The sequence below is a fragment of the Zalophus californianus genome, chromosome 10 (assembly GCF_009762305.2).
Source record: "Zalophus californianus isolate mZalCal1 chromosome 10, mZalCal1.pri.v2, whole genome shotgun sequence".
NCBI classification, from domain to species: Eukaryota; Metazoa; Chordata; class Mammalia; order Carnivora; family Otariidae; genus Zalophus; species Zalophus californianus.
The window spans coordinates 95,948,069-95,971,654 of record NC_045604.1 but is presented as its reverse complement, the minus strand read 5'-3'; the positions used below and the strand labels follow the sequence as shown (position 1 = coordinate 95,971,654).

The 23,586-nt window shown below is 58.8% G+C and overlaps 2 protein-coding genes across 5 annotated transcripts in view; one reads left to right on the top strand and one right to left on the bottom strand.

Annotated features, from left to right (window-relative positions):
• Positions 1-9,719, top strand: part of ATP2A1 (ATPase sarcoplasmic/endoplasmic reticulum Ca2+ transporting 1) — a 17,142-nt gene extending 7,423 nt beyond the window's left edge. For 2 of the 4 annotated variants that reach the window (XM_027612919.1, XM_027612918.1), the window contains 17 exons: positions 44-124; positions 1,002-1,087; positions 1,240-1,537; positions 1,684-1,850; positions 3,377-3,465; positions 3,742-3,844; positions 4,067-4,198; positions 5,539-5,661; positions 5,790-6,008; positions 6,693-7,028; positions 7,162-7,382; positions 7,508-7,710; positions 7,901-7,986; positions 8,079-8,212; positions 8,340-8,457; positions 8,615-8,732; positions 9,426-9,719. In XM_027612919.1, coding sequence (XP_027468720.1) covers positions 44-124; positions 1,002-1,087; positions 1,240-1,537; positions 1,684-1,850; positions 3,377-3,465; positions 3,742-3,844; positions 4,067-4,198; positions 5,539-5,661; positions 5,790-6,008; positions 6,693-7,028; positions 7,162-7,382; positions 7,508-7,710; positions 7,901-7,986; positions 8,079-8,212; positions 8,340-8,457; positions 8,615-8,732; positions 9,426-9,451 — 2,540 coding nt within the window. In that variant the 3' untranslated portion in view covers positions 9,452-9,719. Of the gene's footprint in view, positions 1-43; positions 125-1,001; positions 1,088-1,239; positions 1,538-1,683; positions 1,851-3,376; positions 3,466-3,741; positions 3,845-4,066; positions 4,199-5,538; positions 5,662-5,789; positions 6,009-6,692; positions 7,029-7,161; positions 7,383-7,507; positions 7,711-7,900; positions 7,987-8,078; positions 8,213-8,339; positions 8,458-8,614; positions 8,733-8,991; positions 9,036-9,425 lie in introns of those variants that run through there. The other 2 variants (XM_027612920.1, XR_003523252.1) reach the window with 2 other exon arrangements.
• Positions 9,682-23,586, bottom strand: RABEP2 (rabaptin, RAB GTPase binding effector protein 2). The gene is made up of 13 exons (XM_027612933.1): positions 22,251-23,586; positions 21,581-21,790; positions 18,206-18,363; positions 16,049-16,159; positions 15,615-15,962; positions 15,290-15,385; positions 15,094-15,192; positions 13,161-13,316; positions 11,394-11,571; positions 11,263-11,274; positions 11,121-11,176; positions 10,740-10,856; positions 9,682-10,323 (listed from the first exon to the last, which is right to left on the bottom strand). Exons 1-13 carry the CDS (start codon positions 22,309-22,311, stop codon positions 10,222-10,224), a joined length of 1,704 nt encoding a protein of 567 aa, XP_027468734.1. The 5' UTR covers positions 22,312-23,586; the 3' UTR covers positions 9,682-10,221.

The window sequence follows — 23,586 nt, the reverse complement described above, 5'->3', positions numbered from 1 at the left end:
CCTTTCTCAACTGACTTCACTCTCATCTACTCTCTCCACACAGTGGGGGACAAAGTCCCCGCGGACATCCGCATCCTGACCATCAAATCTACCACACTCCGGGTTGACCAGTCCATCCTGACAGGTCCGGTGGGCCGGCTGGGAGGACGCTTCAAGGGGGCATGGGGATGAGGTGGGGAGCTGAGTGGACACACAGGGATGAAACTGCAGGTGGGTGAAAGAGAGCAGCCAGCCCCCTCCTGGCTCCCTAGCACGCCAGTGACGTCAGCATGGCTCAGCTTTGTTCACCGTCGCGAGCCTGAAACACAAGGGGTCATGGGAGAGGGCAGGACGTTTGTGCCCATTCTCCAGACGGTCATCGACCCCATCCTTCCTCATGGACATTCAGACGTCCAGAGAGCTGCCTTGTTGCCTCAAAAGCACCACCCCCGCCCCCAGCCCCAAGTGAGGAACCATAGATTCCCGGACAAGATAGGGGGGGTCCAAACGCACTTAAAACCACAGGTGCTTCTGTTTCTCCACTGGGAGAGAGAGGGTGAAGAGCCAGCGAGCCTTCCCTGTGGTCAGGGCAAGGAGGCAAGGCTGGGCTGGCCTGAGGTGGCTGCCTGAGCCCCTGCCCAATGGAGTGAGGGGCGGGGGCGTCTCCTTCCCAGGAACGTGCTCTGTCATTGACCGTGCCCTGTCCCATAAAAAAGCTTCTTTGACTTTCGCCAAGACCTGGTTCTGAAGTCTATATATTATCGTCCGCATTTTATAGAGAACAGAGGTTAAGTGATCCCCAGTTATGCAGCTTGTAAGTGGTCAAGCTGGGGCTCCGGTCAAGGTCTTTTTACTCCAAGTGTGATGGATTTCCCACATGCTTTTGCCAGAGTTCAGCCTTCCTCCAGAACTGTTGCTTGGTCCCCACCAGGCCCTGTCCTGCCAAGCAGGGCCAGAGTCAGGGCTGGGAAGCATGGGAGGACATGATGTCATCTGAAAACCTCTTGGCTCCTTCTCTGCAGGCGAGTCCGTATCTGTCATCAAGCACACAGACCCTGTTCCTGACCCCCGAGCTGTCAACCAGGATAAGAAGAACATGCTCTTCTCGGTGAGCCATGCGGGGCCAGCTGTCATGCGCTGGAGCCAGAGGCCCCGGCAGGGGAGAGACCTGGCGGCATGAGGAGATGAGGCCCGCCATTGGGCGGGTGCAGTGGGAGGGTCGCCTCTCGCCCGACTCCTCACCTCCTGTCCACCCTTCAGGGTACCAACATTGCCGCTGGCAAGGCCGTGGGCATCGTGGCCACCACTGGTGTGAGCACCGAGATTGGGAAGATCCGTGACCAAATGGCCGCCACAGAACAGGACAAAACCCCCCTGCAGCAGAAGCTGGATGAGTTTGGGGAGCAGCTCTCCAAGGTCATCTCCCTCATCTGCGTGGCCGTGTGGCTCATCAACATCGGCCACTTCAACGATCCTGTCCATGGGGGCTCCTGGTTCCGGGGGGCCATCTACTACTTTAAGATCGCCGTGGCCCTGGCTGTGGCCGCAATCCCAGAAGGTATGGCAAGCTCCCTTTTTCCTGCCATGGGCTAATCGAATCCGCAGAGGCCCCCTTTCCAAGTAGGGTAACATTTACCGGCTCCAGGGATCGGGACCCGACCTCCTAGGGGGCTGTCCCTCACGCCCTCCCCTTCCTCCCCACAGGCCTTCCTGCAGTCATCACCACCTGCCTGGCCCTGGGCACCCGGCGGATGGCAAAGAAAAATGCCATCGTGAGGAGCTTGCCCTCCGTAGAGACTCTGGGCTGCACCTCTGTCATCTGTTCTGACAAGACGGGCACCCTCACCACCAACCAGATGTCTGTGTGCAAGGTCAGGGAAGGGTGGGCGACTCCCACTCCCAAGACGGCCTTTGGGGTGACATGAGCCCTCCAAAGATGGGGTCAGCCCTTCATCCCTAGCAGCTTCTCCTTCTGGCCGGGGAAGGAAATGCGCGGAGGGCAGGCGTAGATTGCCACCCTACCAGCTGTGAAAAGGATGAATGGGGGGGACTCCTCTGTCCCCCAGCCCCCCAGACTGGTCTTCTGTGGCAGGGCCTGGGTAGCCCGGCCCCACTGATCTGGAACAGCATTTCCTAAACCAGGGCTCTTAACCTCTTCTGCACCCCAGACTCTTCGGCAGTCTGGACCTCCTCTCGGGATGATAGTCCAAATGTATAAAATAAAATACACAGGACTCTCATTTAAAAAATGCACTGGGTTACAGAGGAAACCAGCGATTGAAATACAGTTATCAAAATATCTTAAAAACACGTTTGTGCTGCGGTCGCACCTCCACTTTGGGATGAATGCATTCCATAGCAGGTCCAGCAGTGCTCAAGCAGTGAGCTTTTTTGAGGGCTCTGCAACAGTGCGATGTGTTAGGAAAGGAGCTTTGGGCCTGTCACTGGCAGTCACAGGTGCTGCTGATATCCATGTGGTCCGAGGCTCGCATTCGTGATTGGGAGGAAATGCTCAATGTCAGAGAGAAAATAGGTGTCATTTTTTTTCCCTGCCATCCAAAAAGTTCCCACACCTCTGGCAGGGGGTCAAGAGGTGTGTGTGTGTGGGCGGGGGGATCATTCAGGGACCCCGGGCAAAGAGCCCCTGCCCTAAACAGGGTTCTGTGAGAGAGCATGTCCATGAAGCATACATTGTCGTTCTGAGACTCGAGGGCTGTGCGGTCAAACCAGGGCGAGAAGGGCTGTACCGTGCACTCCTTGGGGAGACCCCTGTGCTCACTCGCACTTGAAAGCCTCAGAGAAGGCCCATCGTCAAGAGAGGGGGACATTCCACTTCATTTCACCCAGCGTTTTGCACACTTACTTGACCGCAGAACCTTTGTCTCTTGGAGCCCGTCTGAAGCCCCATCCCTCCCGCCGCGGGCCGAAGTTCAGGGCGGCGGCTCTTCTCCGGGACCTTCAAAAGCCCAGGCTTCAAAGCCAGACCACAGGCTCCTGCCGTTTCCTAAAAGTGAATTGATTGCCCCCATTTGAAAGTCAAGAGATTTCACAGAAGAAAACCCTGAATTTTGCAGGCTCTTCCTGCAAAACGGCAAGATCTGGCCGTGAGCGGCTGGAGCGACAGCGGGGCCACAGGCTCTCGTGTCCCTTGTTGCGCACGCCTCCTTTTGTTGACTCGTCCAAAGGAGCCTCCAGTGTGGCCTGCAGAAACTAGGGCCTTTTGTTTGGAGGCCACGAGCACCAGACATGGAGGATGATGGCAAGGGAGTGGCGGGGAGGCTCACTTAGTCTGCAGGGGTGGCCGGGAGAGGGATGGGGCAGCAGCCTCCCCTCGGTGCCGACCGCCTTCGGGGATGGTGACAACTAGACACCTGTGCCCATGCCCCTCTCCCTGCAGATGTTTATCATCGACAAGGTGGACGGAAACATCTGTGTCCTGAACGAATTCTCCATCACTGGTTCCACTTACGCTCCAGAGGGAGAGGTGTAAGTCCCCGGAAGTCCTCCCCTCAGCTCCCCGTGGCCCCCGCAGACAGCCCTCCCCACTTCTCTCCCCGGGGGCCTCCCTCTAGTTTTATCTTCCTTTCTCTCTCCTCTTCCTTCCCGACCTTGTTCTCTCTCCGCCCGAGTGGCCTCCACATGGGTGACCACGCCCCCAACGGTCCCTCGCCACTTTCCCCATGTTCTCTCTGCGCCTCGGTCCCTATTCTCCTTCCCCTCTACCTGTCTCTTTGCCTTCCTTCCTCCCCGCCCCGCTGCCAGCTTGAAGAACGATAAGCCAGTCCGCTCAGGGCAGTACGATGGGCTGGTGGAGCTGGCCACCATCTGTGCCCTCTGCAATGACTCTTCCTTGGACTTCAATGAGGTAACCTCTCCGCTCCCTGACGCAGCCCCTCCGTCCCCTTCCAGCTGGCTGAGGCCAGGCCTCTGCACCAGGCCACGTGGGAAGGGGACGCCCTGTACCAAGGCCTCTCCTGGGTGGAAGGCGGAGGGAGTGGCTGGCGCCCTTCCCGTTCTAGGGGGAAGGTGGGAGCAAGGGGCCAGGAGTGCAGGGCATTTACCGTCTCTTGCTCCTCCGTGCTCTCAGACCAAAGGTGTTTACGAAAAGGTGGGCGAGGCCACCGAGACCGCGCTCACCACCCTGGTGGAGAAGATGAATGTATTCAACACCGACGTGAGAAACCTCTCGAAGGTGGAGAGGGCCAATGCCTGCAACTCGGTGAGTCTGGGCGCTCCCTCCCGCGGGGTTCCTTGTTGGCCCCGGGTCGCACAGGCCAGGACCCAGGGACCCTCAGGGGGCAGAGGCCACCAGTCCGGCCGGGCAGGGCCTTGTGCCCGGTGCGGGGACCACAGCCGGCATGGGCAGCCAGCCTCTCCACAGCTGTTCTTGGCCCGGCCAACGTTGGGAAGGCCCTGTGGCCCCTGGACCGATGCGCCCTCACCACTGCCTCGCTGCAGCCCCCCTCGATGACCCTTCCTCCTGTTGTGTCCCTAGTTGGAAGGGGTGGCGCCGGGCACAGAGACTGGACACCCATCGCGGTGCTTCCCTTGTCCACGTGAACAAACCCCACTCTGTTCCTAAGATCTTGCTATGAATATTTCCATAATGTATATTATGTTCTTCACATTCCTCATTGTTTTCTTTTTTTTTATATATATATACGTAAGACGCCCATTGCTGCTTGACCTAATAGGACAGGAATCATGAAACAACTGAAATATCTATCAGTAGAGAGCGCGTGGAAGGAATTTACAAATGCTAATATAAACATCACCTGATTTTTTACTTATTGTTACTCTAACTGTTGTTTTCTTTTGAAATCTCTGTGATGCCTTTGGTGAAAAAGGATCGCGTTCATTTTTGTGGCGTGTTTATTACTGCATGCCAGGCAGTAGGTCTGCATTGTCCCATAACACGTCTCTAGGAGCCCACGTGTAGCTATTTCAATTTAAATTAATTAAGATGAGATAAAAGTAAAAATTCACTTCTTTGGCTGCACCAGCCACATTTTCCATGCTGAATAACCGTGCTCAGTGGCATCGTATTGGATGGTTCCGATTAGGGAACATTCCCACCATCACTGAAAGTTCTAGACGGTACCATACTGTGCCATCCTGTTGCAGTCGTGGTTTGTTTGTTTGTTTTTTAAGATTTTATTTATTCATTCATGAGAGACAGAGAGAGAGAGGGAGAGGGAGAAGCAAGCTCCCTGCTGAGGAGGGAGCCCGATGCGGGACTCGATCCCAGGACCCCGGGATCATGACCTGAGCCGAAGGCAGACACCTAACCATCTGAGCCACCCAGGCGCCCTTTCAGTCGTGCTTTAAACTAGACACTGTAAGAAAGCGGCAGCAACAGTCTTGAAGTTCTCTCCATTTGCAGTATAGGTACCAGACTGAGCTCCAGTCTGAAACTTGGCTTGTGGTCTGCTCTGACCTCCAGATCCTTTTTGACTATGTTTTAAGGGGTCTGGGGATCTGCCCTTCTAGCACAGCATCGTCATTCTCATCCCACCAATCTCACATCTGGCCCCTCCCTCTCCGTCTCCTCTTTCCCAGGTGATCCGACAGCTAATGAAGAAGGAATTCACCCTGGAGTTCTCCCGGGACAGGAAGTCCATGTCTGTCTACTGCTCCCCAGCCAAATCCCGGGCTGCTGTGGGCAACAAGATGTTTGTCAAGGTCAGAAATCAGAATGGGCCTCAGTCCCTCTCTTCTTCCTAATCCCAGAGCCCTCTCCTATCCCTGCTCCCCATCACTGTGCCCTGGAAGAAAGACAGTGGTCTCTGAAAGCTCTCTTGGTCTCCTAGGGCGCCCCCGAAGGGGTCATTGACCGCTGTAACTATGTGCGAGTTGGCACCACCCGGGTACCCATGACGGGGCCGGTGAAGGACAAGATCATGTCGGTGATCAAGGAGTGGGGCACGGGCCGGGACACGCTGCGCTGCCTGGCCCTGGCCACCCGGGACACCCCCCCGAAGCGAGAGGAGATGATCCTGGACGATTCTGCCAGGTTCATGGAGTACGAGGTGAGCAGATGGAAGCCTCCCCTCGCCCCCAAGTCATCCGCCTCTCCCTGGCTCCACCCGTGTCGGGTCCTGCTGCGTCACGTCCCCTCGAATCACAGGAAAGAACCTAGAATCTGGAAGGACTATAGGAACCATATAGTTGGTCCAGGGTTACTGTGCCGGTGGCCATGGGCCTGTCCGGGATGAGGTGAGGCGCTTGCCGCCAAAGCAGAGACCCACGCGGTCCCTGGGCGTTCTCGGTTCTGTGCGTGGTTCCACAGTGAGATACTCCCGATGCAAGAGCGGGGCTAGACCTGCCTGCGCTCTGGTGCCTGGGCCTTACCTTGCAGTGAACCAGCTCTCCACAGAGCACTAGCGTCCACCCCTTCGTTTTCTCGTTGGGACCCGGTGGCCCGGCAGGTAGCCTGGATTGGCCCGCTGAAGGCAGAAACCACTACCCTAACTCCCCGTTCTAGTTCTTTCCTTGAAATATCTATGGGCAGCCACCTCCGCTGGGCCAGGCAGCGCCAGGCCTGCAGGCGTGCGTGTGAACAAGGAACGTCTCCTGCCCCTGGGCTTATGAGGCCCCACTGAGATTTGCACACCAGGCCCCATCTCCCACCATCCCCCCCGACCCCTGAGCTTCCTCCCTGGCTCATCTTCTGAGTCCTTCCCTGACCCTGTTGCTCTCGGCCGTTTCCCCAGACGGACCTGACATTCATCGGTGTGGTGGGCATGCTGGACCCACCCCGCAAGGAGGTCATGGGCTCTATTCAGCTGTGCCGGGACGCCGGAATCCGAGTCATCATGATCACTGGGGACAACAAGGGCACAGCCATTGCCATCTGCCGACGAATTGGCATCTTCGGGGAGAACGAGGAGGTTGCCGACCGAGCCTACACCGGCCGGGAATTCGATGACCTGCCCCTGACCGAGCAGCGGGCGGCCTGCCGTCGCGCCTGCTGCTTTGCCCGCGTGGAACCGTCCCATAAGTCAAAGATCGTGGAGTATCTGCAGTCCTACGATGAGATCACGGCCATGGTGAGCGGATGGTGGCGCTGCGCAGGGCTGGATGGGGGGGGGCATGGGGGTGGGGCCCGGGGGGACTGAGATGCACAGGGGAGGATCAGCCCCCAAGGAGGGTTTGCATCCCACCTGCTCGTTCTGCCATCAGACAGGTGACGGGGTCAACGACGCGCCCGCCCTGAAGAAGGCTGAGATCGGCATCGCCATGGGATCCGGCACCGCCGTGGCCAAGACGGCCTCCGAGATGGTCCTGGCCGACGACAACTTCTCCACCATCGTGGCCGCGGTGGAGGAGGGCCGCGCCATCTACAACAACATGAAGCAGTTCATCCGCTACCTCATCTCCTCCAACGTGGGCGAGGTGGTCTGGTGAGCAGCCTGGGCGGGCGGGCGCCTGGCAGGAACGCAGGGCGGTGGGGTGGGCTGGCGGCGAGGTGGGGGGTTGGCCACATGTCTGGAGGCAGGACGGACACGGGACTGCCTCCTTCTGGCAGCATCTTCCTGACCGCCGCCTTAGGGCTGCCCGAGGCCCTGATCCCCGTGCAGCTGCTGTGGGTGAACTTGGTGACCGACGGGCTCCCAGCCACGGCCCTGGGCTTTAACCCACCAGACCTGGACATCATGGACCGGCCCCCCCGGAGCCCCAAGGAGCCCCTCATCAGTGGCTGGCTCTTCTTCCGCTACATGGCGATTGGGGGTGAGCAGGACAGAGGGGGGACCCCGCACTCCTTCCCCACCCTTGGGACAAACCCCTCTCTGGCACACCTGCTCCCTTGGGGCAGCCACCCCGATGGGTCCTCTTCCTCAACGAGCCATTGGCGGCTGCGAGCCCTTGACACCTCCCGTGCCCCCAGCCGTGACCCCCAACTCCCATCTCTCCACCGCAGGCTACGTGGGTGCGGCCACTGTGGGAGCGGCAGCCTGGTGGTTCCTGTACGCAGATGACGGGCCTCATGTCACCTACAGCCAGCTGGTAGGGGGGATGCAGGAGGGGGGAGGGCGGGGAGCAGGAGGGGGGCGCAGAGGCTTCTGTGGGATCCCAGCTCCTCACTCCTCCCCCTGCAGACTCACTTCATGCAGTGCAACGAGGAAAACCCTGACTTTGAGGGCCTGGACTGCGAGGTCTTTGAGGCCCCCGAGCCCATGACCATGGCCTTGTCCGTGCTGGTCACCATTGAGATGTGCAACGCTCTGAACAGGTGGGGCCTGCCCGCCCGCCCCACCCGCCTCCAGAGGCCGCTGTGTCCTCCCCCTTCCTCTCTCCGCTCACCACTGTTCTCTTCTGCTGTCCCCCACCCTGGGCTCCGCCCGGCCTCCCCTTCGCAGCCTCTCTGAGAACCAGTCCCTCCTGCGGATGCCCCCCTGGGTGAACATCTGGCTGCTGGGCTCCATCTGCCTCTCCATGTCCCTCCACTTTCTCATCCTCTACATCGACCCTCTGCCGGTGAGCCCACTCGGGGCGGCAGCCGGGGAGCCTCTGTGGGCTGGGGCGCGCACAGAGGGAGGAGGGAGTCAGGCTGGGGCGGTGCCGGAACCCTGGCCCCTGCCCGGCCGCTCCCAAGAGGGACACTGGTCCTCACCACCTCCGCCTACCCTCCCAGATGATCTTCAAGCTCCAGGCCCTGGACCTCACCCACTGGCTCATGGTCCTCAAGATCTCATTTCCAGTCATTTTGCTCGATGAGCTCCTCAAGTTCATTGCTCGGAACTACCTGGAGGGTAAGCCGTGGCCCTCCTCTGAGCCCTGTTCGCCCCAGGCCCTCCCTCTGCGCTGCGAAGGCGCCCGCCACCCCCCCCCCCCCCCCCGCTTCCTTTTCCACAGGGTGCTCTGGCCCTGAGACGACCAGCGTCCCTTCCCCGGGCCCCCACGCCCCTGCACCCATGCGGGCGCCCACAGCCTCCTCAGCCCTCCTTGGCCCTCTGCGCCCTCCGCTCCCCCCCCACCGTAACTCTGTCTCTCTGTCCTCTCTGGCCTTAGGATAAACCCGTCCCCCTCCTCCACCTCTTTGAACCGTGTCACAGGTATCACCCCCTTCTCGCCCTCGCCCCCAGCTGCTGTGCCCCCCCGCGCGCCCCCCTCACCCCCTCGAGAGCCCCCCCACACACACGAGGTCACTTGCGCTCGCTGCTCCCCCTGGAGCCCCTGCTGCCACGGCCAGGCTTCCCGGCGGGGTGATCTGCGGCCTGGGCCGTGGGGCCGGCTGGGCCAGCTCCGCTGCGGGGCTGGGGGCTGGGGGCTGAGCTGTCCGCTGCCAGGGCTGCCGCGCTGGGGGACGAGTGGGGGCTGGGACACAGGTGAGTCCCGGGGGCACCCTCCAGGTGCGTGCGCCGGGGACAGGGGCCGCAGAGCCTGGGACGGACTCTTGCTCTCCCCTCCGGCCCCCTGCCTTACCCTTCCCTCTCTCCTTCCAGATCCAGAAGATGAAAGAAGGAAGTAACCAGTCCCTCTGCCCCTCCTTCCCCACCCTGATAGTGACGCATCTTCGGCCAGAGCTGTGGCACAGACGCCCACGTCCCCTCCTCTCCCCGACAGTTTTCTGTTTATAAACACGAGGGTCCCTTTCACTTTTCCACCCTCCTCGACAGCCCACCTTCCCTTCTGCTCTTGAAAGGCCCCTCCTCCCCAACCCTGTGGGGCTTGCAGGGACAAGGCGACGGATTGAGCTGAGCTGCTTATTTATTGAAAATAAATGACAGAAAAGTCTGGTCTTGCCTCTGTGCACGTCTCGGGGCCTGGGTCGGGCCCCTGGGGACAAGCATCTTAGTGTCATGCAGTCCAGAAAGCAGCTGCCTGTCCCGGGGTGCGCGTGTGGAGGGCCCAGCTGCCGTGGGCCAGAGGCTCACAGCCACCACCCGGGGCCCAGCTGCCGGTCTGGCTGGGGGCAGGGGGGCAGGAGGGCCGAGACCCAGGAGGCAGCATGGCAGCCAGAAAGCCGCAGGGCTAAGCCTACACCTTTGGTTCCTGGAGGGGGCTGGGACTCCTGCCCAGGTGTCGTCGTTGGGAGCAGGAGGCCAGCCACCCCTGGGGGGAGGTGCTGGAGAGAGGGCAGTGGTGGCCCCAGCACCCCAACCCCAGGCTTGGAGGGGATGAAGACTCTATCCTGAGACACGCCGCCCCCCCCCGCCCCCGCCCCGGCAAAAAGCCCAGGCCTCTAGGTTCAGGAGCAGGGAAAGGCAGTCTCCCCCAGGGTGGGGGGTTTCTAGCCCCTCAGGTGTCCTTGATGTCCCTGATGTCCCTGAGGGGCGCCTCATCCATGATACTGCGCACTTGTTCCAGACTTTCCGCCTGGCGGATCCGTTCCAGGCGCACCTGTGGGGTCCAGTGAGGGAGGAAGAGGGCCCTTGGTGGGGAAATGCAGCCCCCGCTCCACCTGCCCACCCCCCCCGCCCCCCGCCGCCACCCAGGGGCCCGCCTTCCCCAGCCCACGGTGAAACTGGGATTCAAGGGAAGAAACGGGTCCTAAGAGAGCGGCCTGACAAGCGTGGGCAGGGGCAGGCGCGGCTGACACATGCGCCGCAGGCCAGGCTCGGGGCCGAGGGCTTCACACGGCCCACAGAGCCGGGCGCGCGAGGTCTTCTGCTGCCTCCGAGCAACAGCCCGGAGGGAAGGAGGATGCCGGCCTCGGGAGGAGGACAGGGACGCCCCTAATTGGAAGGCCGTCCTTGGAGGACCTAGGACGAGCTGCCTGGATCCCGGCCACATGAGGGGAAGGGACCATCCCGTACCTGCAGGGCCTGGGACAGTCGTACAAAATCCCTCTGCACCTGTTCACTGGTCTCCAGCTCCACCTGCAGCCGCAGCACCTTCGCCCTCTGTTCTGAGAGCAGGTCTGTGAGCTGGGCCTGGGCGGGGGGGGACAGGACGCAGGGCTGGGGCCTCGCGCCGCAAGGGGACACGTGAGGTCTGGACGGGGCGGGGGCGGGGAGCCCCTTCCACACCACCCCTGACTCTGACATCTTCCGTGGGGCCGGGCCCGGTGGCTGCCTCACGGCTTCCTGCCACCGGGCCTCATGGGGACAGAAAGGGCAGGAGGGGCCGGGGAGGGTCTCCGTGCTGCCGCCCCGCCCGCCGTCGCAGAGTCCGGCCTTGGAGGAGGCCACCCTCACCTTGCTCTGTTCCTGCTCGACCCGCTCCATCTCCGTCCTCAGGCTGCACAGGGAGGCTGGGAAGTCAGGCAGGGGCCAGCGGTCAGGCCCACGCCCCCCCTCCTTCCCGCCCCGCCCGGCCGGGCTCCGGGCCCCTACTCACCCTCTAACACCTCTGTGCGGAAAGGAAAAAAGAGAGGTCAAGGCTCCTCCTTCTTACACACCGGCTCCTCGCTGCCCGCTCCTGGCCTCCCCGGGAGCGAGGCCGGGGTGGCCCCGCTCCCCGTGCCTCACCTGTCTCCTCCCGCTGCACCCTCAGCTGCCCCTCCAGGCTGGCCCTGGCCGCCGTCTCCTCCTCCAGCGCCTCGCGGAGCGTCACGATCTCAATCCGGAGGCGCTCGGCTTCGTGCTCCCGGGCCTGCTGCTGGGCGCGCGCCTCCTGCCTCGTGAGGCGTACCAGCCGCTGCAGCTCCTGGAGGGGAGGCCGGTCACTGCCGGGGGGCGGGGGGGGGCCACAGGGGCCACCATCCCGGGGGTGCGGGCCAAGGGAGGAAACTTAAAAGGGGAACAACCTAAGTGCCCAGCACAAGGAGGTGAAGGTTTATAGCAGCCACACCACCAGGGCCCGGAGGACCCCCCGCGCACGGAGCCGAGGGAGGGTCCCCCCATCCCCCCCATCCCCCCCATCCCCAGATCAGGACACCCTTGTAATGCTCAAACCACGAAGTTAGCACCCCGCTGTTGAGGCAAGCGTGTCTGTATAATAGAAACCAAAACAGAGCAAGGGCACGACGAAGGGCCGGACGACCAAGGGCAGGGTGACCAAGGGCCACACGACCAAGGGCAGGGTGACCAAGGGCAAGACGACCAAGGGCAGAGCAACCAAGGACCAGATGACCAAGGGCACAACCAAGGGCAGGACGCCCAAGGGCAGGGCGACCAAGGGCAGGGTGACCAAGGGCAAGACGACCAAGGGCAGAGCGACCAATGACCAGATGACCAAGGGCACAACCAAGGGCAGGACGCCCAAGGGCAGGGCGATCAAGGGCAGGGTGACCAAGGGCAGGGTGACCAAGGGCAAGACGACCAAGGGCAGAGCGACCAAGGACCAGATGACCAAGGGCACAACCAAGGGCAGGACGCCCAAGGGCAGGGTGATCAAGGGCAGGGTGACCAAGGGCAAGACGACCAAGGGCAGAGCGACCAAGGACCAGATGACCAAGGGCAGAGCGACCAAGGACCAGATGACCAAGGGCACAACCAAGGGCAGGGTGACCAAGGGCAGGGCGACCAAGGGCAGGGTGACCAAGGGCCGGGCGACCAAGGGCCGGACGACCAAGGGCCAGACGACCAAGGGCAGGGTGACCAAGGGCAAGACGACCAAGGGCAGAGCGACCAAGGGCAGAGCGACCAAGGACCAGACGACCAAGGGCAGAACGCCCAAGGGCAGGGCGACCAAGGGCAGGGCGACCAAGGGCCAGACGACCAAGGGCAGGGCAACCAAGGGCAGGGCGACCAAGGGCCAGACGACCAAGGGCAGGACGACCAAGGGCAGGATGACCAAGGGCAGGATGACCAAGGGCAGGGTGACCAAGGGCTGGACGACCAAGGGCAGGGCGACCAAGGGCAGGGCGACCAAGGACCAGACGACCAAGGGCAGGGCGACCAAGGGCAGGACGACCAAGGGCAGGGTGACCAAGGGCCAGACGCCCAAGGGCAGGGCGACCAAGGGCAGGGTGACCAAGGGCAAGCTTCTTATAAACCAAGACAAGGATCAATTTTGTGGGTCTCACTTAAAAATAACCAACCAGCCCTGTTACGCCTCCCTTCATGTTACGCGTTCTGCTAACTCATTTTCTCTTCACGCCATGGTTGGGAAGGGGGCGTGCTCCCATTTCTCAGACGAGGAGTCAAGGGGGTGGGCCAAGGTGATGCAGCAAATACACAGCAGCCCAGGTCTGCCCCCAAGGGCCCTGGTCGCAGGCCCAATGCCTTTGCCGTGTGTGCAGGGCAAGGGCCAGTGGGGCGGCCCCAGGTTCTCACCACCCACACTCCCCTTACCGGCACCGAGCTGGGCAGCGACTCCTCGTGGCCCCCCTCCTGCTCCAGACCCTGGGGGGCTGAAGACGGCGGCTGCTCAGCCCGGAGCCCCTGGTTTTCCTCAGTCAGCCGCTTCACCTTGTGGCTCAGGCCCTTATGTGACGTGGCCAGCTCCGCCTGGGGACGGACGGTTAGTAGGAGGGGATGAGGCGGGAGAGGGTGTCGCCAGTGGCCTGTGAGGCCAAAGCCTGAACCCTCCTTCTGACACCACTGACGGCCAGAAAGCCCACACCCTCCTCTGCTAAGAAAGAAAGAAGCACCCTTTATTAAGTGCCTTTGATCCCCAAGCTCTTTTTTTTTTTTTTAAGTAGGCTCCATGCCCAACATGGGGCTCGAACTCATGACACCGAGATCAAGAGTCGCATGCTCCACCAAGGAGCCAGCCAGGCACCCCTGACCCCCAAGCTCTTTATACACTCTCCTCAATGGCTCGGAGGTCACAAGGGGCAGGCCACCTCGAATGTTTTATTGGGTCCATATGGGTTTAACAGCTGCAATTAGTTACCAACTTTAGAAACAGGGCAACACTCTGGAAAACAGTATGGAGGTTCCTCAAACAGTTGAAAATAGAGCTACCATACGATCCAGCAATTGCACTACTGGGTATTTACCCCAAAGATACAAAGGTAGGGATCCGAAGGGGTACGTGCACCCCGATGTTTATAGCAGCAATGTCCACAATAGCCAAACCGTGGAAAGAGCCGAGATGTCCATGGACAGATGAATGGATAAAGAAGAGGTGGTATATATACACAATGGAATATTATGCAGCCATCAAAAGGAATGAGATCTTGCCATTTGCAACGACGTGGATGGAACTGGAGGGTGTTGTGCTGAGTGAAATAAGTCAATCGGAGAAAGACATGTATCATATGACCTCACTGTTATGAGGAATTCTTAATCTCAGGAAACAAACTGAGGGTTGCTGGAGTGGTGGGGGGTGGGAGGGATGGGGTGGCTGGGTGATGGACATTGGGGAGGGTATGTGCTACGGTGACCGCTGTGAATTGTGCAAGACTGTTGAATCACAGATCGGTACTTCTGAAACAAATAATGCAACATATGCTAAGAAAAAAGAAAAAGAAGAAGATAGCAGGAGGGGAAGAATGAAAGGGAGTTAAGTCGGAGGGGGAGACGAACCATGAGAGACGATGGACTCTGAAAAACAAACTGAGGGTTCTAGAGGGGAGGGGGTGGGGGGATGGGTTAGCCTGGTGATGGGTATTAAAGAGGGCACGTTCTGCGTGGAGCACTGGGTGTTATGCACAAACAATGAATCATGGAACACTGCATCACAAACTAATGATGTCATGTACGGTGATTAACATAACAGTAAAAAGTTTAAAGAAAAAAAATCATTTCCTACTTGAAAAAAAATAAAATAAAAACGGGGCAACATACAGAAGTACCCGGGTTTCTGGCTTCTCTGGACAAATCAGAAACTGCGGCAGCATCGAGCTCACATTCCCCCGTGGCTCCCATCAGAGAGCCCCAGGGGCCTCCCAGTCTGCCACACTGCTCTTTCCCGTCTACACCTGGCCCGACTGAATCATTTATACTTCCTGTCCAGGCTTGGGGGGAGCATCTGATTTTGCAAGCCTCGCTTTTAAGCCTCACTCACGACTCTGCAAGCTAGGTCCCACCATCTGGATTTCAAGGAGGCAAGGCAGGGGCTCCGAGCTGAGGCATGGTGGGAACACAGAACCCCTGCTCCGACTGCAGCGCCCGGGGCCCTGGAAACCTTCTATGCACCCGGCGCTGACTCCAGGGCGCAGCTGGAGTGGCGGGGGGCGGGGCGGGATGGGCAGGACAGGTGCCTTGACCTATCCGCACGCCCCTCTCAGCCAGTTCCCGGCACACTCCTGTCCCTCGTGCCCCGGCCCCCAGCCCTCACCATCTGCAGCTGAACCCGCTCCTGGGCCTGGCTCACGGTCCCCTGCAGGGTCCGCAGCAGCTGCTCTGAGTTCTGGACCTGGGCCAGGAGCACTTGCATCTGTGGGTGGAAGGAGGTGACGGTGAGGTCGGGGCCAGGAGGCAGGCAGCCAGCCAGGGGCCCTGCCAGGGTTGGTGGCGACACAGCGGGGCCCCACCTGCTTAGCACAGTCCTCGTTGCTCCGTCTCAGACCCTCCTGCAGCTCGTCCCGCTCCCGGCTGACGCTCTCCAGGTCCTTCTGCAGCTGCTGCCCCTGCCACAGACGCTGGCCTCAGTCTCGGCCTCCAAGTGGAGGCCTGCCTCCTGCACCTCCGTGGTGGGGGAGGGGGGCGGGGGGGTGGCTCCCAACCGGCCGGCTGCCCTGCTTCTGTTGCCTGAGCCCCGGCTCTAGCTCTGGGCGTGCGCACAGCAGGTGCTCAGTGAGCACTGGGGGCGGGGCGGTGCGCACACCCCAGGCAGGCTGCTTCACCCACTCTGCTCACCTCCACTTGCAGCTGCTCCCACTGGGTGTCCGGGACAAGCTGGTAGCCAGGAGGGGGCAGGTAGATGCCCTCGGGGACCAGGGTGCCCGTGGACACCAGAGAGGCCGTCTCTTCCTGCTCGGGGCTCAGGCCCTGGCGGCTGCGGGGCAGGGCAGTGCTGCCGGCCCCGCCGCCGAGGGAGAAGGAGGAGATGGAGGCACTGTCGTCACAGTTGTGGGCGAAGGCTTCGGCCGCTGCGCCCCCGTCTCCGCTCGGCTCCTCCGGGGGCTCCAGCGGGGGCCACGGGTCCCGGGACAGGGGCAGCAACTCCGTGGAGCCATGCAAGGAAGGGGGGTGCCGGGGCCGTCTCTAGGGGAAGGGGCAGGGAAGAGGCTGGGGGGCCAGGGTCCTGCAGCGCCCCCTCTTCGCGCAGCACCCCCCGGCCGCCCCCTCACCTGGATCTCTTGAATCAGCTCCTCCGCTCTGAGCAGTTTCGCCTTCAGCTCCTCAATCTCCTGCTCCATGGGCAGCACGATCTCCCGAAGCTTCTCCGAGTCCTCATGGGCCTGGAGGAAGGGGGTTAGGCAGCAGCAGCCCCCCTCCCAAGAGCTGGACCCCTCAGGTCTGTTCTGAGCCTCCCCTCTAAGTACGCCAGCCCTTCCAAACCTCCCAAGAAGTGCTGTCCAACCAAAAACTAATGATGTAATATATGGTGATTAACATAACAATAAAAAAATTTAAAAAAAAGAAGTGCTGTCCATCCCCATTTTAAAGATAAGAACACAGAGGCTCTGAGTACTTACACGACATGCCCAGGCCCCCCAGCATGCAAAGGGGCCGAAGTCACGACAATCTGCCTGGTGCCCACTTGCTCCTCACCCTTTCCCTCCCCAACATCCAGTTTTACTTCTTTTATCACAGATGCTCACATGCCCTAAATTCTACAACACCATCTACATTTCTCAGCTTCCCTGTAACTAAGCACGGCCACACGACTAAGTCCCAGCTAATGAGATGTTAATGCAAACTTCCAGGACAACTCCTTAAGGGAGAGGGTGTGCTTTTCTTTACTCCTCTTCCTCTTTGATGGTTAGACTGTGGATATGATGGCTGGGACTCTGGCAGTCATCCTGGACCATGTGGCAATAAGCTGCCTATGGCAAAACAGTGCCATAAGAGGAATCCGGGTCCCTAATGACTTGCTGAGCTGACGTCAGTCCTGGAATGTCTTATCTGTGTGGACTTTAAGAAAAATAAACTTCTATCTTATTTAAGCTACCGTTGATTTGCGTTTTTAAATCTCATCCTAACTAATATGTCCTTTACCCCCATCCCCCCAACATTGCTGGCCATTTCTTTTTGGTCTGTTTTCAGGTCTGGGATCCTGCTGAACCCACACAGTCAATGGCCTCTGGCCATCTCCACCTGGGTGTCACACAGACTCCTCTATCCCAAGTACGGCCAAATACGAACCACTCACAAGACCGTTTCCCCTCCTATGGGTGTTAGGTCACCCACCCAGGTGTCCAAGGCCGCAATCTGCCAGTCATCCATCCCCTTCCAATCCATGCCATTTCTACCTCTTGAACCTGTCTCAAGCAAGCTCAGTTTAACCCTCCAAATCCCTATGTGAAACAGTTGCAACACGCAGGATGAGTCTGCATGGCCCAAACAAAAGAAACGAAACACCTCTGGTCCCATCTGAAACCCTGAAAGACACACGCTGCGGATGCCCATGCCCTGGGTGGCCGATGGCCGAACGCAGGAGGTGGGCCAGGATTGAACTGCCTGACTCTAGGCTTGCTGTCCTTCTGCTCGCTGCACTGGGCTCCTGCTCGGCAGGGCCCTCTCCCTCACCCCCTCCCACCCCGCCCTCCCGTGCGACTGCTCCCTAGGATCGCTGGGAATGCAAGCATCAGCCTCTGCTGGGAAGCCGTGGGTTGCAAGCCTCCTTTCTTGGGCTCCTATTTTGATCTTTGTCTTTCTACCCAGGCCGTCTTCCTGTGCCTCAGTTTCCTCCTGCGTGAAATGCGGGAAGCACCTACCCTACCTCACAGGGCTGCTGTGAGGATCAATGAGGTAATGATGTGAACTTGCTTTGAAAGATGGAGTTCGGCAAATCAGCTCCCTACCACTGTCAAGGACACCAATAATAAAGGGGGCGATAAGCTATAGACATTAGGAACAAGAATTTCAGAACCAGGCTACCTAGATGTTTCGATCCCTACTCCGCTTTTTTCTGTGCAATAACCTGGGGAGATTTCCTGAACTTCTCGGAACCTCACCTCACTCATCTGTGAAATGGGTCTGATGGGGAAAGACTGGAGAGCCAGAATCCGTCAAGCAGTGTTCTCCGTGCCTAGTCCATGAGTGCTGTCCTCAAGGGTTAGCTCCCTCCCCCCTGCATCATCTCCTTCGTTTTGGAGGCAAACAAATCCAGCCATCCTGCCAGTAAGTGGCAGAGCCAGGACCTGGCCGAGTACAGAGCTAGTATGAGCTACACCTAGCATTATCACCGGGCGCCCTGCTCCCAGTGATCTGGGAATGGGACGCCAATACTCCCTCTGCCCCACGGCCACCCTGGCTGCCTCAACATCTTTCCAAACCCCAACCTTTTCCATCTGCTTCTCCAAGGAGTCCAGGGGGTGAGCCCGGGACAGCAGCTGCTTCAGGCGTCCCAGCTCCCGCTCCTTCTCCTCAAAGTCCCGTTGCTGCTGCAGCCGTTCCTGCTTCAGGGAAGTGATCTGGGCTTCGTAGCTGCTGATGGAGTCTGCAGAGACAGGAAGGGCCGAGGAGAGGGAGGGTCAGGCGCTGGCCCTACCTGTGCGTGGAGGGGGGCTCGCTACTGTCGCCGCTCTCAGTGAGGCAGCTGACCAGAGCGACGGAGACAGCGGGCTCTGTGGGGAGATGGCCCTGGGCTGCAAAGTGGGGACACTAACGACGACCCCACTGGGTTGCTGGCAAACGAGACGACATCTGCAAGGTGTTCAGCCCTCCAGCCGGTACGTAATAAACGCTGAAGATATGATCTCTATTCCCACTGATACGTACCAGGAACAAGCAGCCTCCAACAGTACAGTAAATTTTTACTCTGGACCAGAGTCCGAGTTGGACTCTGGAAATAGAGAAATGACTCAAACACAAACGCTGACACCAGAAGCCCACATTCTGATGGGGAAGGCAGCTGTGGAAACAGTTACAAAGCGGCAGGAGAACAGCCCCGAGAGGACCATTCCCGGGCTTGTGGGTCCCAGAGGAAGGAGCTCTTTGCTCTGCCCGCCTGGTGGTGAGAGGACGCCGGGAGGTGACAAAGGACAGACGGAGTCACGGGACCAGCACGAGGAAAGACTCAGAGGTGGCAAAGCGGACGGTGTGTCCGGGGCAGGGTGGGCATGTGCTGTAAGGGCTAGAGTGAAGGCGCCCGAGGACAGATGCTGAAAAGGGGGCACACGGTGGCAGTGGATGCCTCCTGAGGCCGAGACTGCCACACCGAGGAGTTTGGAATTTATCCTACAGGTCAGTGGGAGGTGGAGGGGATGCTAGGTGGAACAGGGCCACTTTTTTCTTAAAGATTTTTTTTTGTTTTTGAGAGAGAGAGTGTGCATGTGCAAGTCAGGGGTGGTGGAGAGGGAGAGAGAATCGTAAGCAGGCTCTACGCCCAGCACAGAGCCTGACAAGGCGCTTGACACAGGGTTCAATCTCACAATCCTGAGATCATGACCTAGCTGGTCAAGAGTCAGATGTTTAACTGACTGAGCGACCCAGGCGCCCCTTAAAGATTTTTTTTTTTAAGGTTTTAAGTAGTCTCTACACACAACGTGGGGCCCAAACTCACAACCCCAAGATCAAGAGTCACATGCTCTACCGACTGAGACTTCCAGGCGCCCCACCAGTTTTTATTTGCATAGTTATTTATTTTAACATGTACTAACATTAGAACTAAAGGTTCTCTTTCCAGACTGCCTGGGTTCAATCTTCTGCTTTCTAGCTGTATGACCTCGGGCAAGTTATCTAACCTCTCTGGGCCTCAGAGCTTCCCCTGCAAAATGGAAACAGATCCTAATTCCTACCTCACGGAGATTGTTATGAAGATTAAATACTCATAAATTGGGGTGCCTGGCTGGCTCTGTCAGAAAAACATGCAACTCTTGATCTCGGGGTTGTGAGTTTGAGTCCTATGTTGGGTACAGAGATTACTTAAATGAATAAAACTTAAATAAATACTCATAAAGAATTTAACTCAGAGCCTGGCACAAAGTAAGTGCTCAATAAATGTTAACTACTGGGGTGCCTGGGTGGTACAGTTGGTTGAGCATCCGGCTTTTGGTTTCAGCTCAGGTCATGCTCTCAGGGTCGTGAGGTCAAGCACTGTGTGGGGCTCTGCGCTCGGCGCAGAGTCTGCTTGAGATTCTCCTTCTGCCCTCCCCCCACCCCCCGCTCTCTCTCTCAAATAAATAAATAAAAATAAACATTGAGGGGCGCCTGGGTGGCCGAGTCAGTTAAGCATCTGCCTTCGGCTCAGGTCATGGTCCCAGGGTCCTGGGATCGAGTCCTGCATCGGGCTCCCCGCTCAGCAGGGAGTCTGCTTCTCCCTCTGACCCCCCCCATGTTCTCTCTCCCTCTCAAATATATAAAATCTTAAAAAATTTTTTTTAAATAAAAATTTTTCCATATAAATTAATGGTAATTGTGCCTTCATTTTACATGCTATTTTGGTTTAGAAAATTTTCATAGGAACACTCGACTTTTGGATGATGGGGGAAACCTACTGTTATTTAGGACACACTTAAGTTTCTCTTACATGATAGGAAGTTTCTTTTCTTTATTATTATTTTTTGAAGTTTATTTATTTAAGTAGTCTCTACACCCAATGTGGGGCTCAAACTCACAACCCTGAGATCAAGAGTTGCATGTTCTACCAACTGAGGCAGCCAAGCGCCCTGAAGTTCCTTTTAAAATAAATGTATATGAGTTTTTTAAAAATGGATCTTTTTGATTTATTTTTAAGGGGAGATGGGGAGAGCGGGAGAGAGAATCTTAAGCAGGCTCCATACCCAGTGTGATGCCCAATGTGGGACTCGATCTTACGATCCTGAGATCATGACCTGAGCCGAAATCAGGACTCGGACACTTAACTGACTGAGCCACCCGGGAGCCCCCCCTCCCCCCAAACTGGGTCTATTTAAATAACAAGTACTAAGTAGATAACAGAGTAAATTGTACAAGGAGACAACCATGGTGCACAGGTGATATGTGGATGCCTGAAATGTGGGAAATTCGGCCCCAGAGAAGTCTGGAGCCAGCAGTGGTTGTTAGAAAAGGAAATGACACAGTGAGATGGGAATTTTAGGACGTTCACTCTGGAAGCCAATGTCAAGACCAGGCTACAGGGCCAGACTTGCGAGAAGGCTGGGGCATGGGCCAGGGGAGTTGTCACTCCAGCTGGGGCCACGGAAGCAGAGGGTTGGGACGGGGCTGGAAGCTACTTCAGAGACTCTGGCCTCTGACTGGAGAAGGGGGAAATAAGAGCAGAGGCTGGGGGATCTGGGGGGCGGGGAGCCGGTACATCTCAAGGACCGAGGATGGAAGGGGAGATCTGAACATGTATGGGGCAGTAAGGAAGGAAACCAGAGGGTTAGACTCACGGAGATTGAGGCTTACATGAGGCTGGCTCCAGGAACTGAAAAGTTGCTCATCTTTCAGGGTTGATCAGTCATCAGTGAGGGACAAGAAATGACACCGGGCAAGGGAACAGGTAGAAGCTCGGAGCTAAACTTAGCTGGAACTCACAGAGCTGCTTCCAGCACGGGAAGCACCTCTATGCAAATCAGAAAAGGGCACCCCTTCCTCTGGACCCTGAAGCCTGCCCTGAGCTAGGAGCGCGGCTAACCTAACCCACAGCCTATCTGTGCCCCCTGACCCCTTGCTTGTCATGCACTTCCCTCTTATGGGGCCGCCGGGGAGTCTGGGAAGAGTCTCTGCCTCACCTTTCAGGATGGCCTGCAATGAAGCCACCTCCTCTTGGCACTGCCGCTGCACTGCAGCCACGGCCTCGGCCTTCGTGCTCTCGCTCACCTCCGCCACGGCCTTCATGGTCTCCATTTCTGCCAGGGCGCCTGCCAGCTCGGCCCGCAGCTGGCCGAGCTCCTCGGACTCGGCCTCACCCTTCGCCCCTTCCTGGGGCTGGGGGTCCAGGGCTGTGGGGGACGGGGATCAACCTCTTTTCCCATCACTCCCGGGCCCCCTGTACCCGGGACCATCAAATCTACAAGTCCTGCAACCTAGTACTGCAGCCACGATCCTCATACCTTCACCTGGCCCCGCCCCGCTCACCTAGCCCCGCCTCCTTCTCACCTCGCTATGCCACGTGCGGCCTGGAGCCCCGCCTTCCCCCCCCATCTTTTCCCAGATTAGACCCTCCCTTCCAATGGTCCCGCCCCTTCCCTCACTGGACCACCTCTCACCTGCCACTGGCCCTACCCCTCGACCGCCGGACCACGCCCCCTCCTCCGGTGGCCGCAGGCCCCGCCCCCTCTCTCCAGACGGCACGGCCCCGCCCCTTTCTCCCCCTCACCACCCCCCCATCCGCCGGCTCCGAGCTCGGCCCCGCCTCCGGCTTCTGCTGCCCCTCGCGTGCATGGACGCGCCTTCACGTACCGGCCCCCGGCCGCCGTCGCCGGCCATCCTCGCCCGCGGCCGCCGGCGCAGCTGCCGCCATCGCCTCCGCGCAAACGGCGGGTTCCAGCACTCCCTGGTGACGGCGCTCACCCCTTCCGGGTCCCCTCGGCTGTTTCCGGATCCGCTCGGCTGTTTCCGGACCGGCCCCGGGCTCGAGGCCCCGGCCGAAGTTGGGGACTGATTGCCGAGCCCGGGCCGAAGATTTCCGAGTCCGAGTCCGAGCCCGGCCGCGGGCCCTCGCCCCGCCCCTCCCCGCCTTCTTTCCTGGGCAGCGCTGTTCGAGAAGGACGCTTGTCCTTCAAACCCTGAAGTTCTTTCATCAAAGGCTTTCTGGCGTTTCCGCGTGACCTTGGAAGGTCTGCTCAAGTTACACCTCCTCCGGGACGCCTGTCGGCCTCAGCCTAAAGGGGGCAAAGCTCTCGCGGTCTCTTCCGAGGCCCGCAGCTAGCTCCTCCGTGGTCCCCTGGCCCCCTCCCGCCGGGGCCTGGCTCATATTACAGCGAATGGTGGCCGGGCCTGCCTGCACCTCCGCCCTGGTGGAAACGTCCCTCGGGGCAGGGCTGGGTCGGCGTCACTTTTCAGGGCGCAGGAGTCCCGCGTAGTCCGGTGGAGAAGTCAGAAACTTCTGCGTCCCCACCCCCACCTTCATATTCAACCAGTCAGGGTTTGCTGCTAATCCCCCCTCCCCCTCCCTGGGCTTCGCAAATCCCTCCTCTCTTCCCTGGGCCACTGCCCTAAATCAAGGTTTCTATCTGTGAACTTTCCAACAGGCGACCTGACATCTTCCCTTGGACGGTGACGTGCAGCTCAAACTTAAATCCAGAATCTGGATTCCTCTTCTCCCAAACCCGTTTCTCCCTCTGTGAAGTACATTCCAGCAGCCTTTAAGTCCTGTAAGCTCTACCGCCAAAGGACTGAATATTCCAGAAAGTGTCCCTTTTTCTTTTTCTCCAGCAGCAACACCATCTCTCTCCTGAACTTCTACAACACCTCCTAACTGTTCCCCTGTGGCCCCTTTTGGCTCCTTTAGTTAATTCTCAAAGCAACTAGAGTGATGTTTGCGAAACAGATCATATGTCAGCTTAAAATCTTCTAGTTCAATCCGATTTGAAAATGGGCAAAGGACAGGAATAGACAACTCACTGATGTCACAGATGGCAAATATGTGCACGAAAAGATGTTCACCATCATCAGCCATTAGGGAAAGGCAAAACCACAAGGAGATACCACTGCACACTGCACACCTACCAGAATGGCAGTGATAATACCAAATGCCGGTCAGTGTGTGGGAAAAACTGGATTTCTCTTATATTCC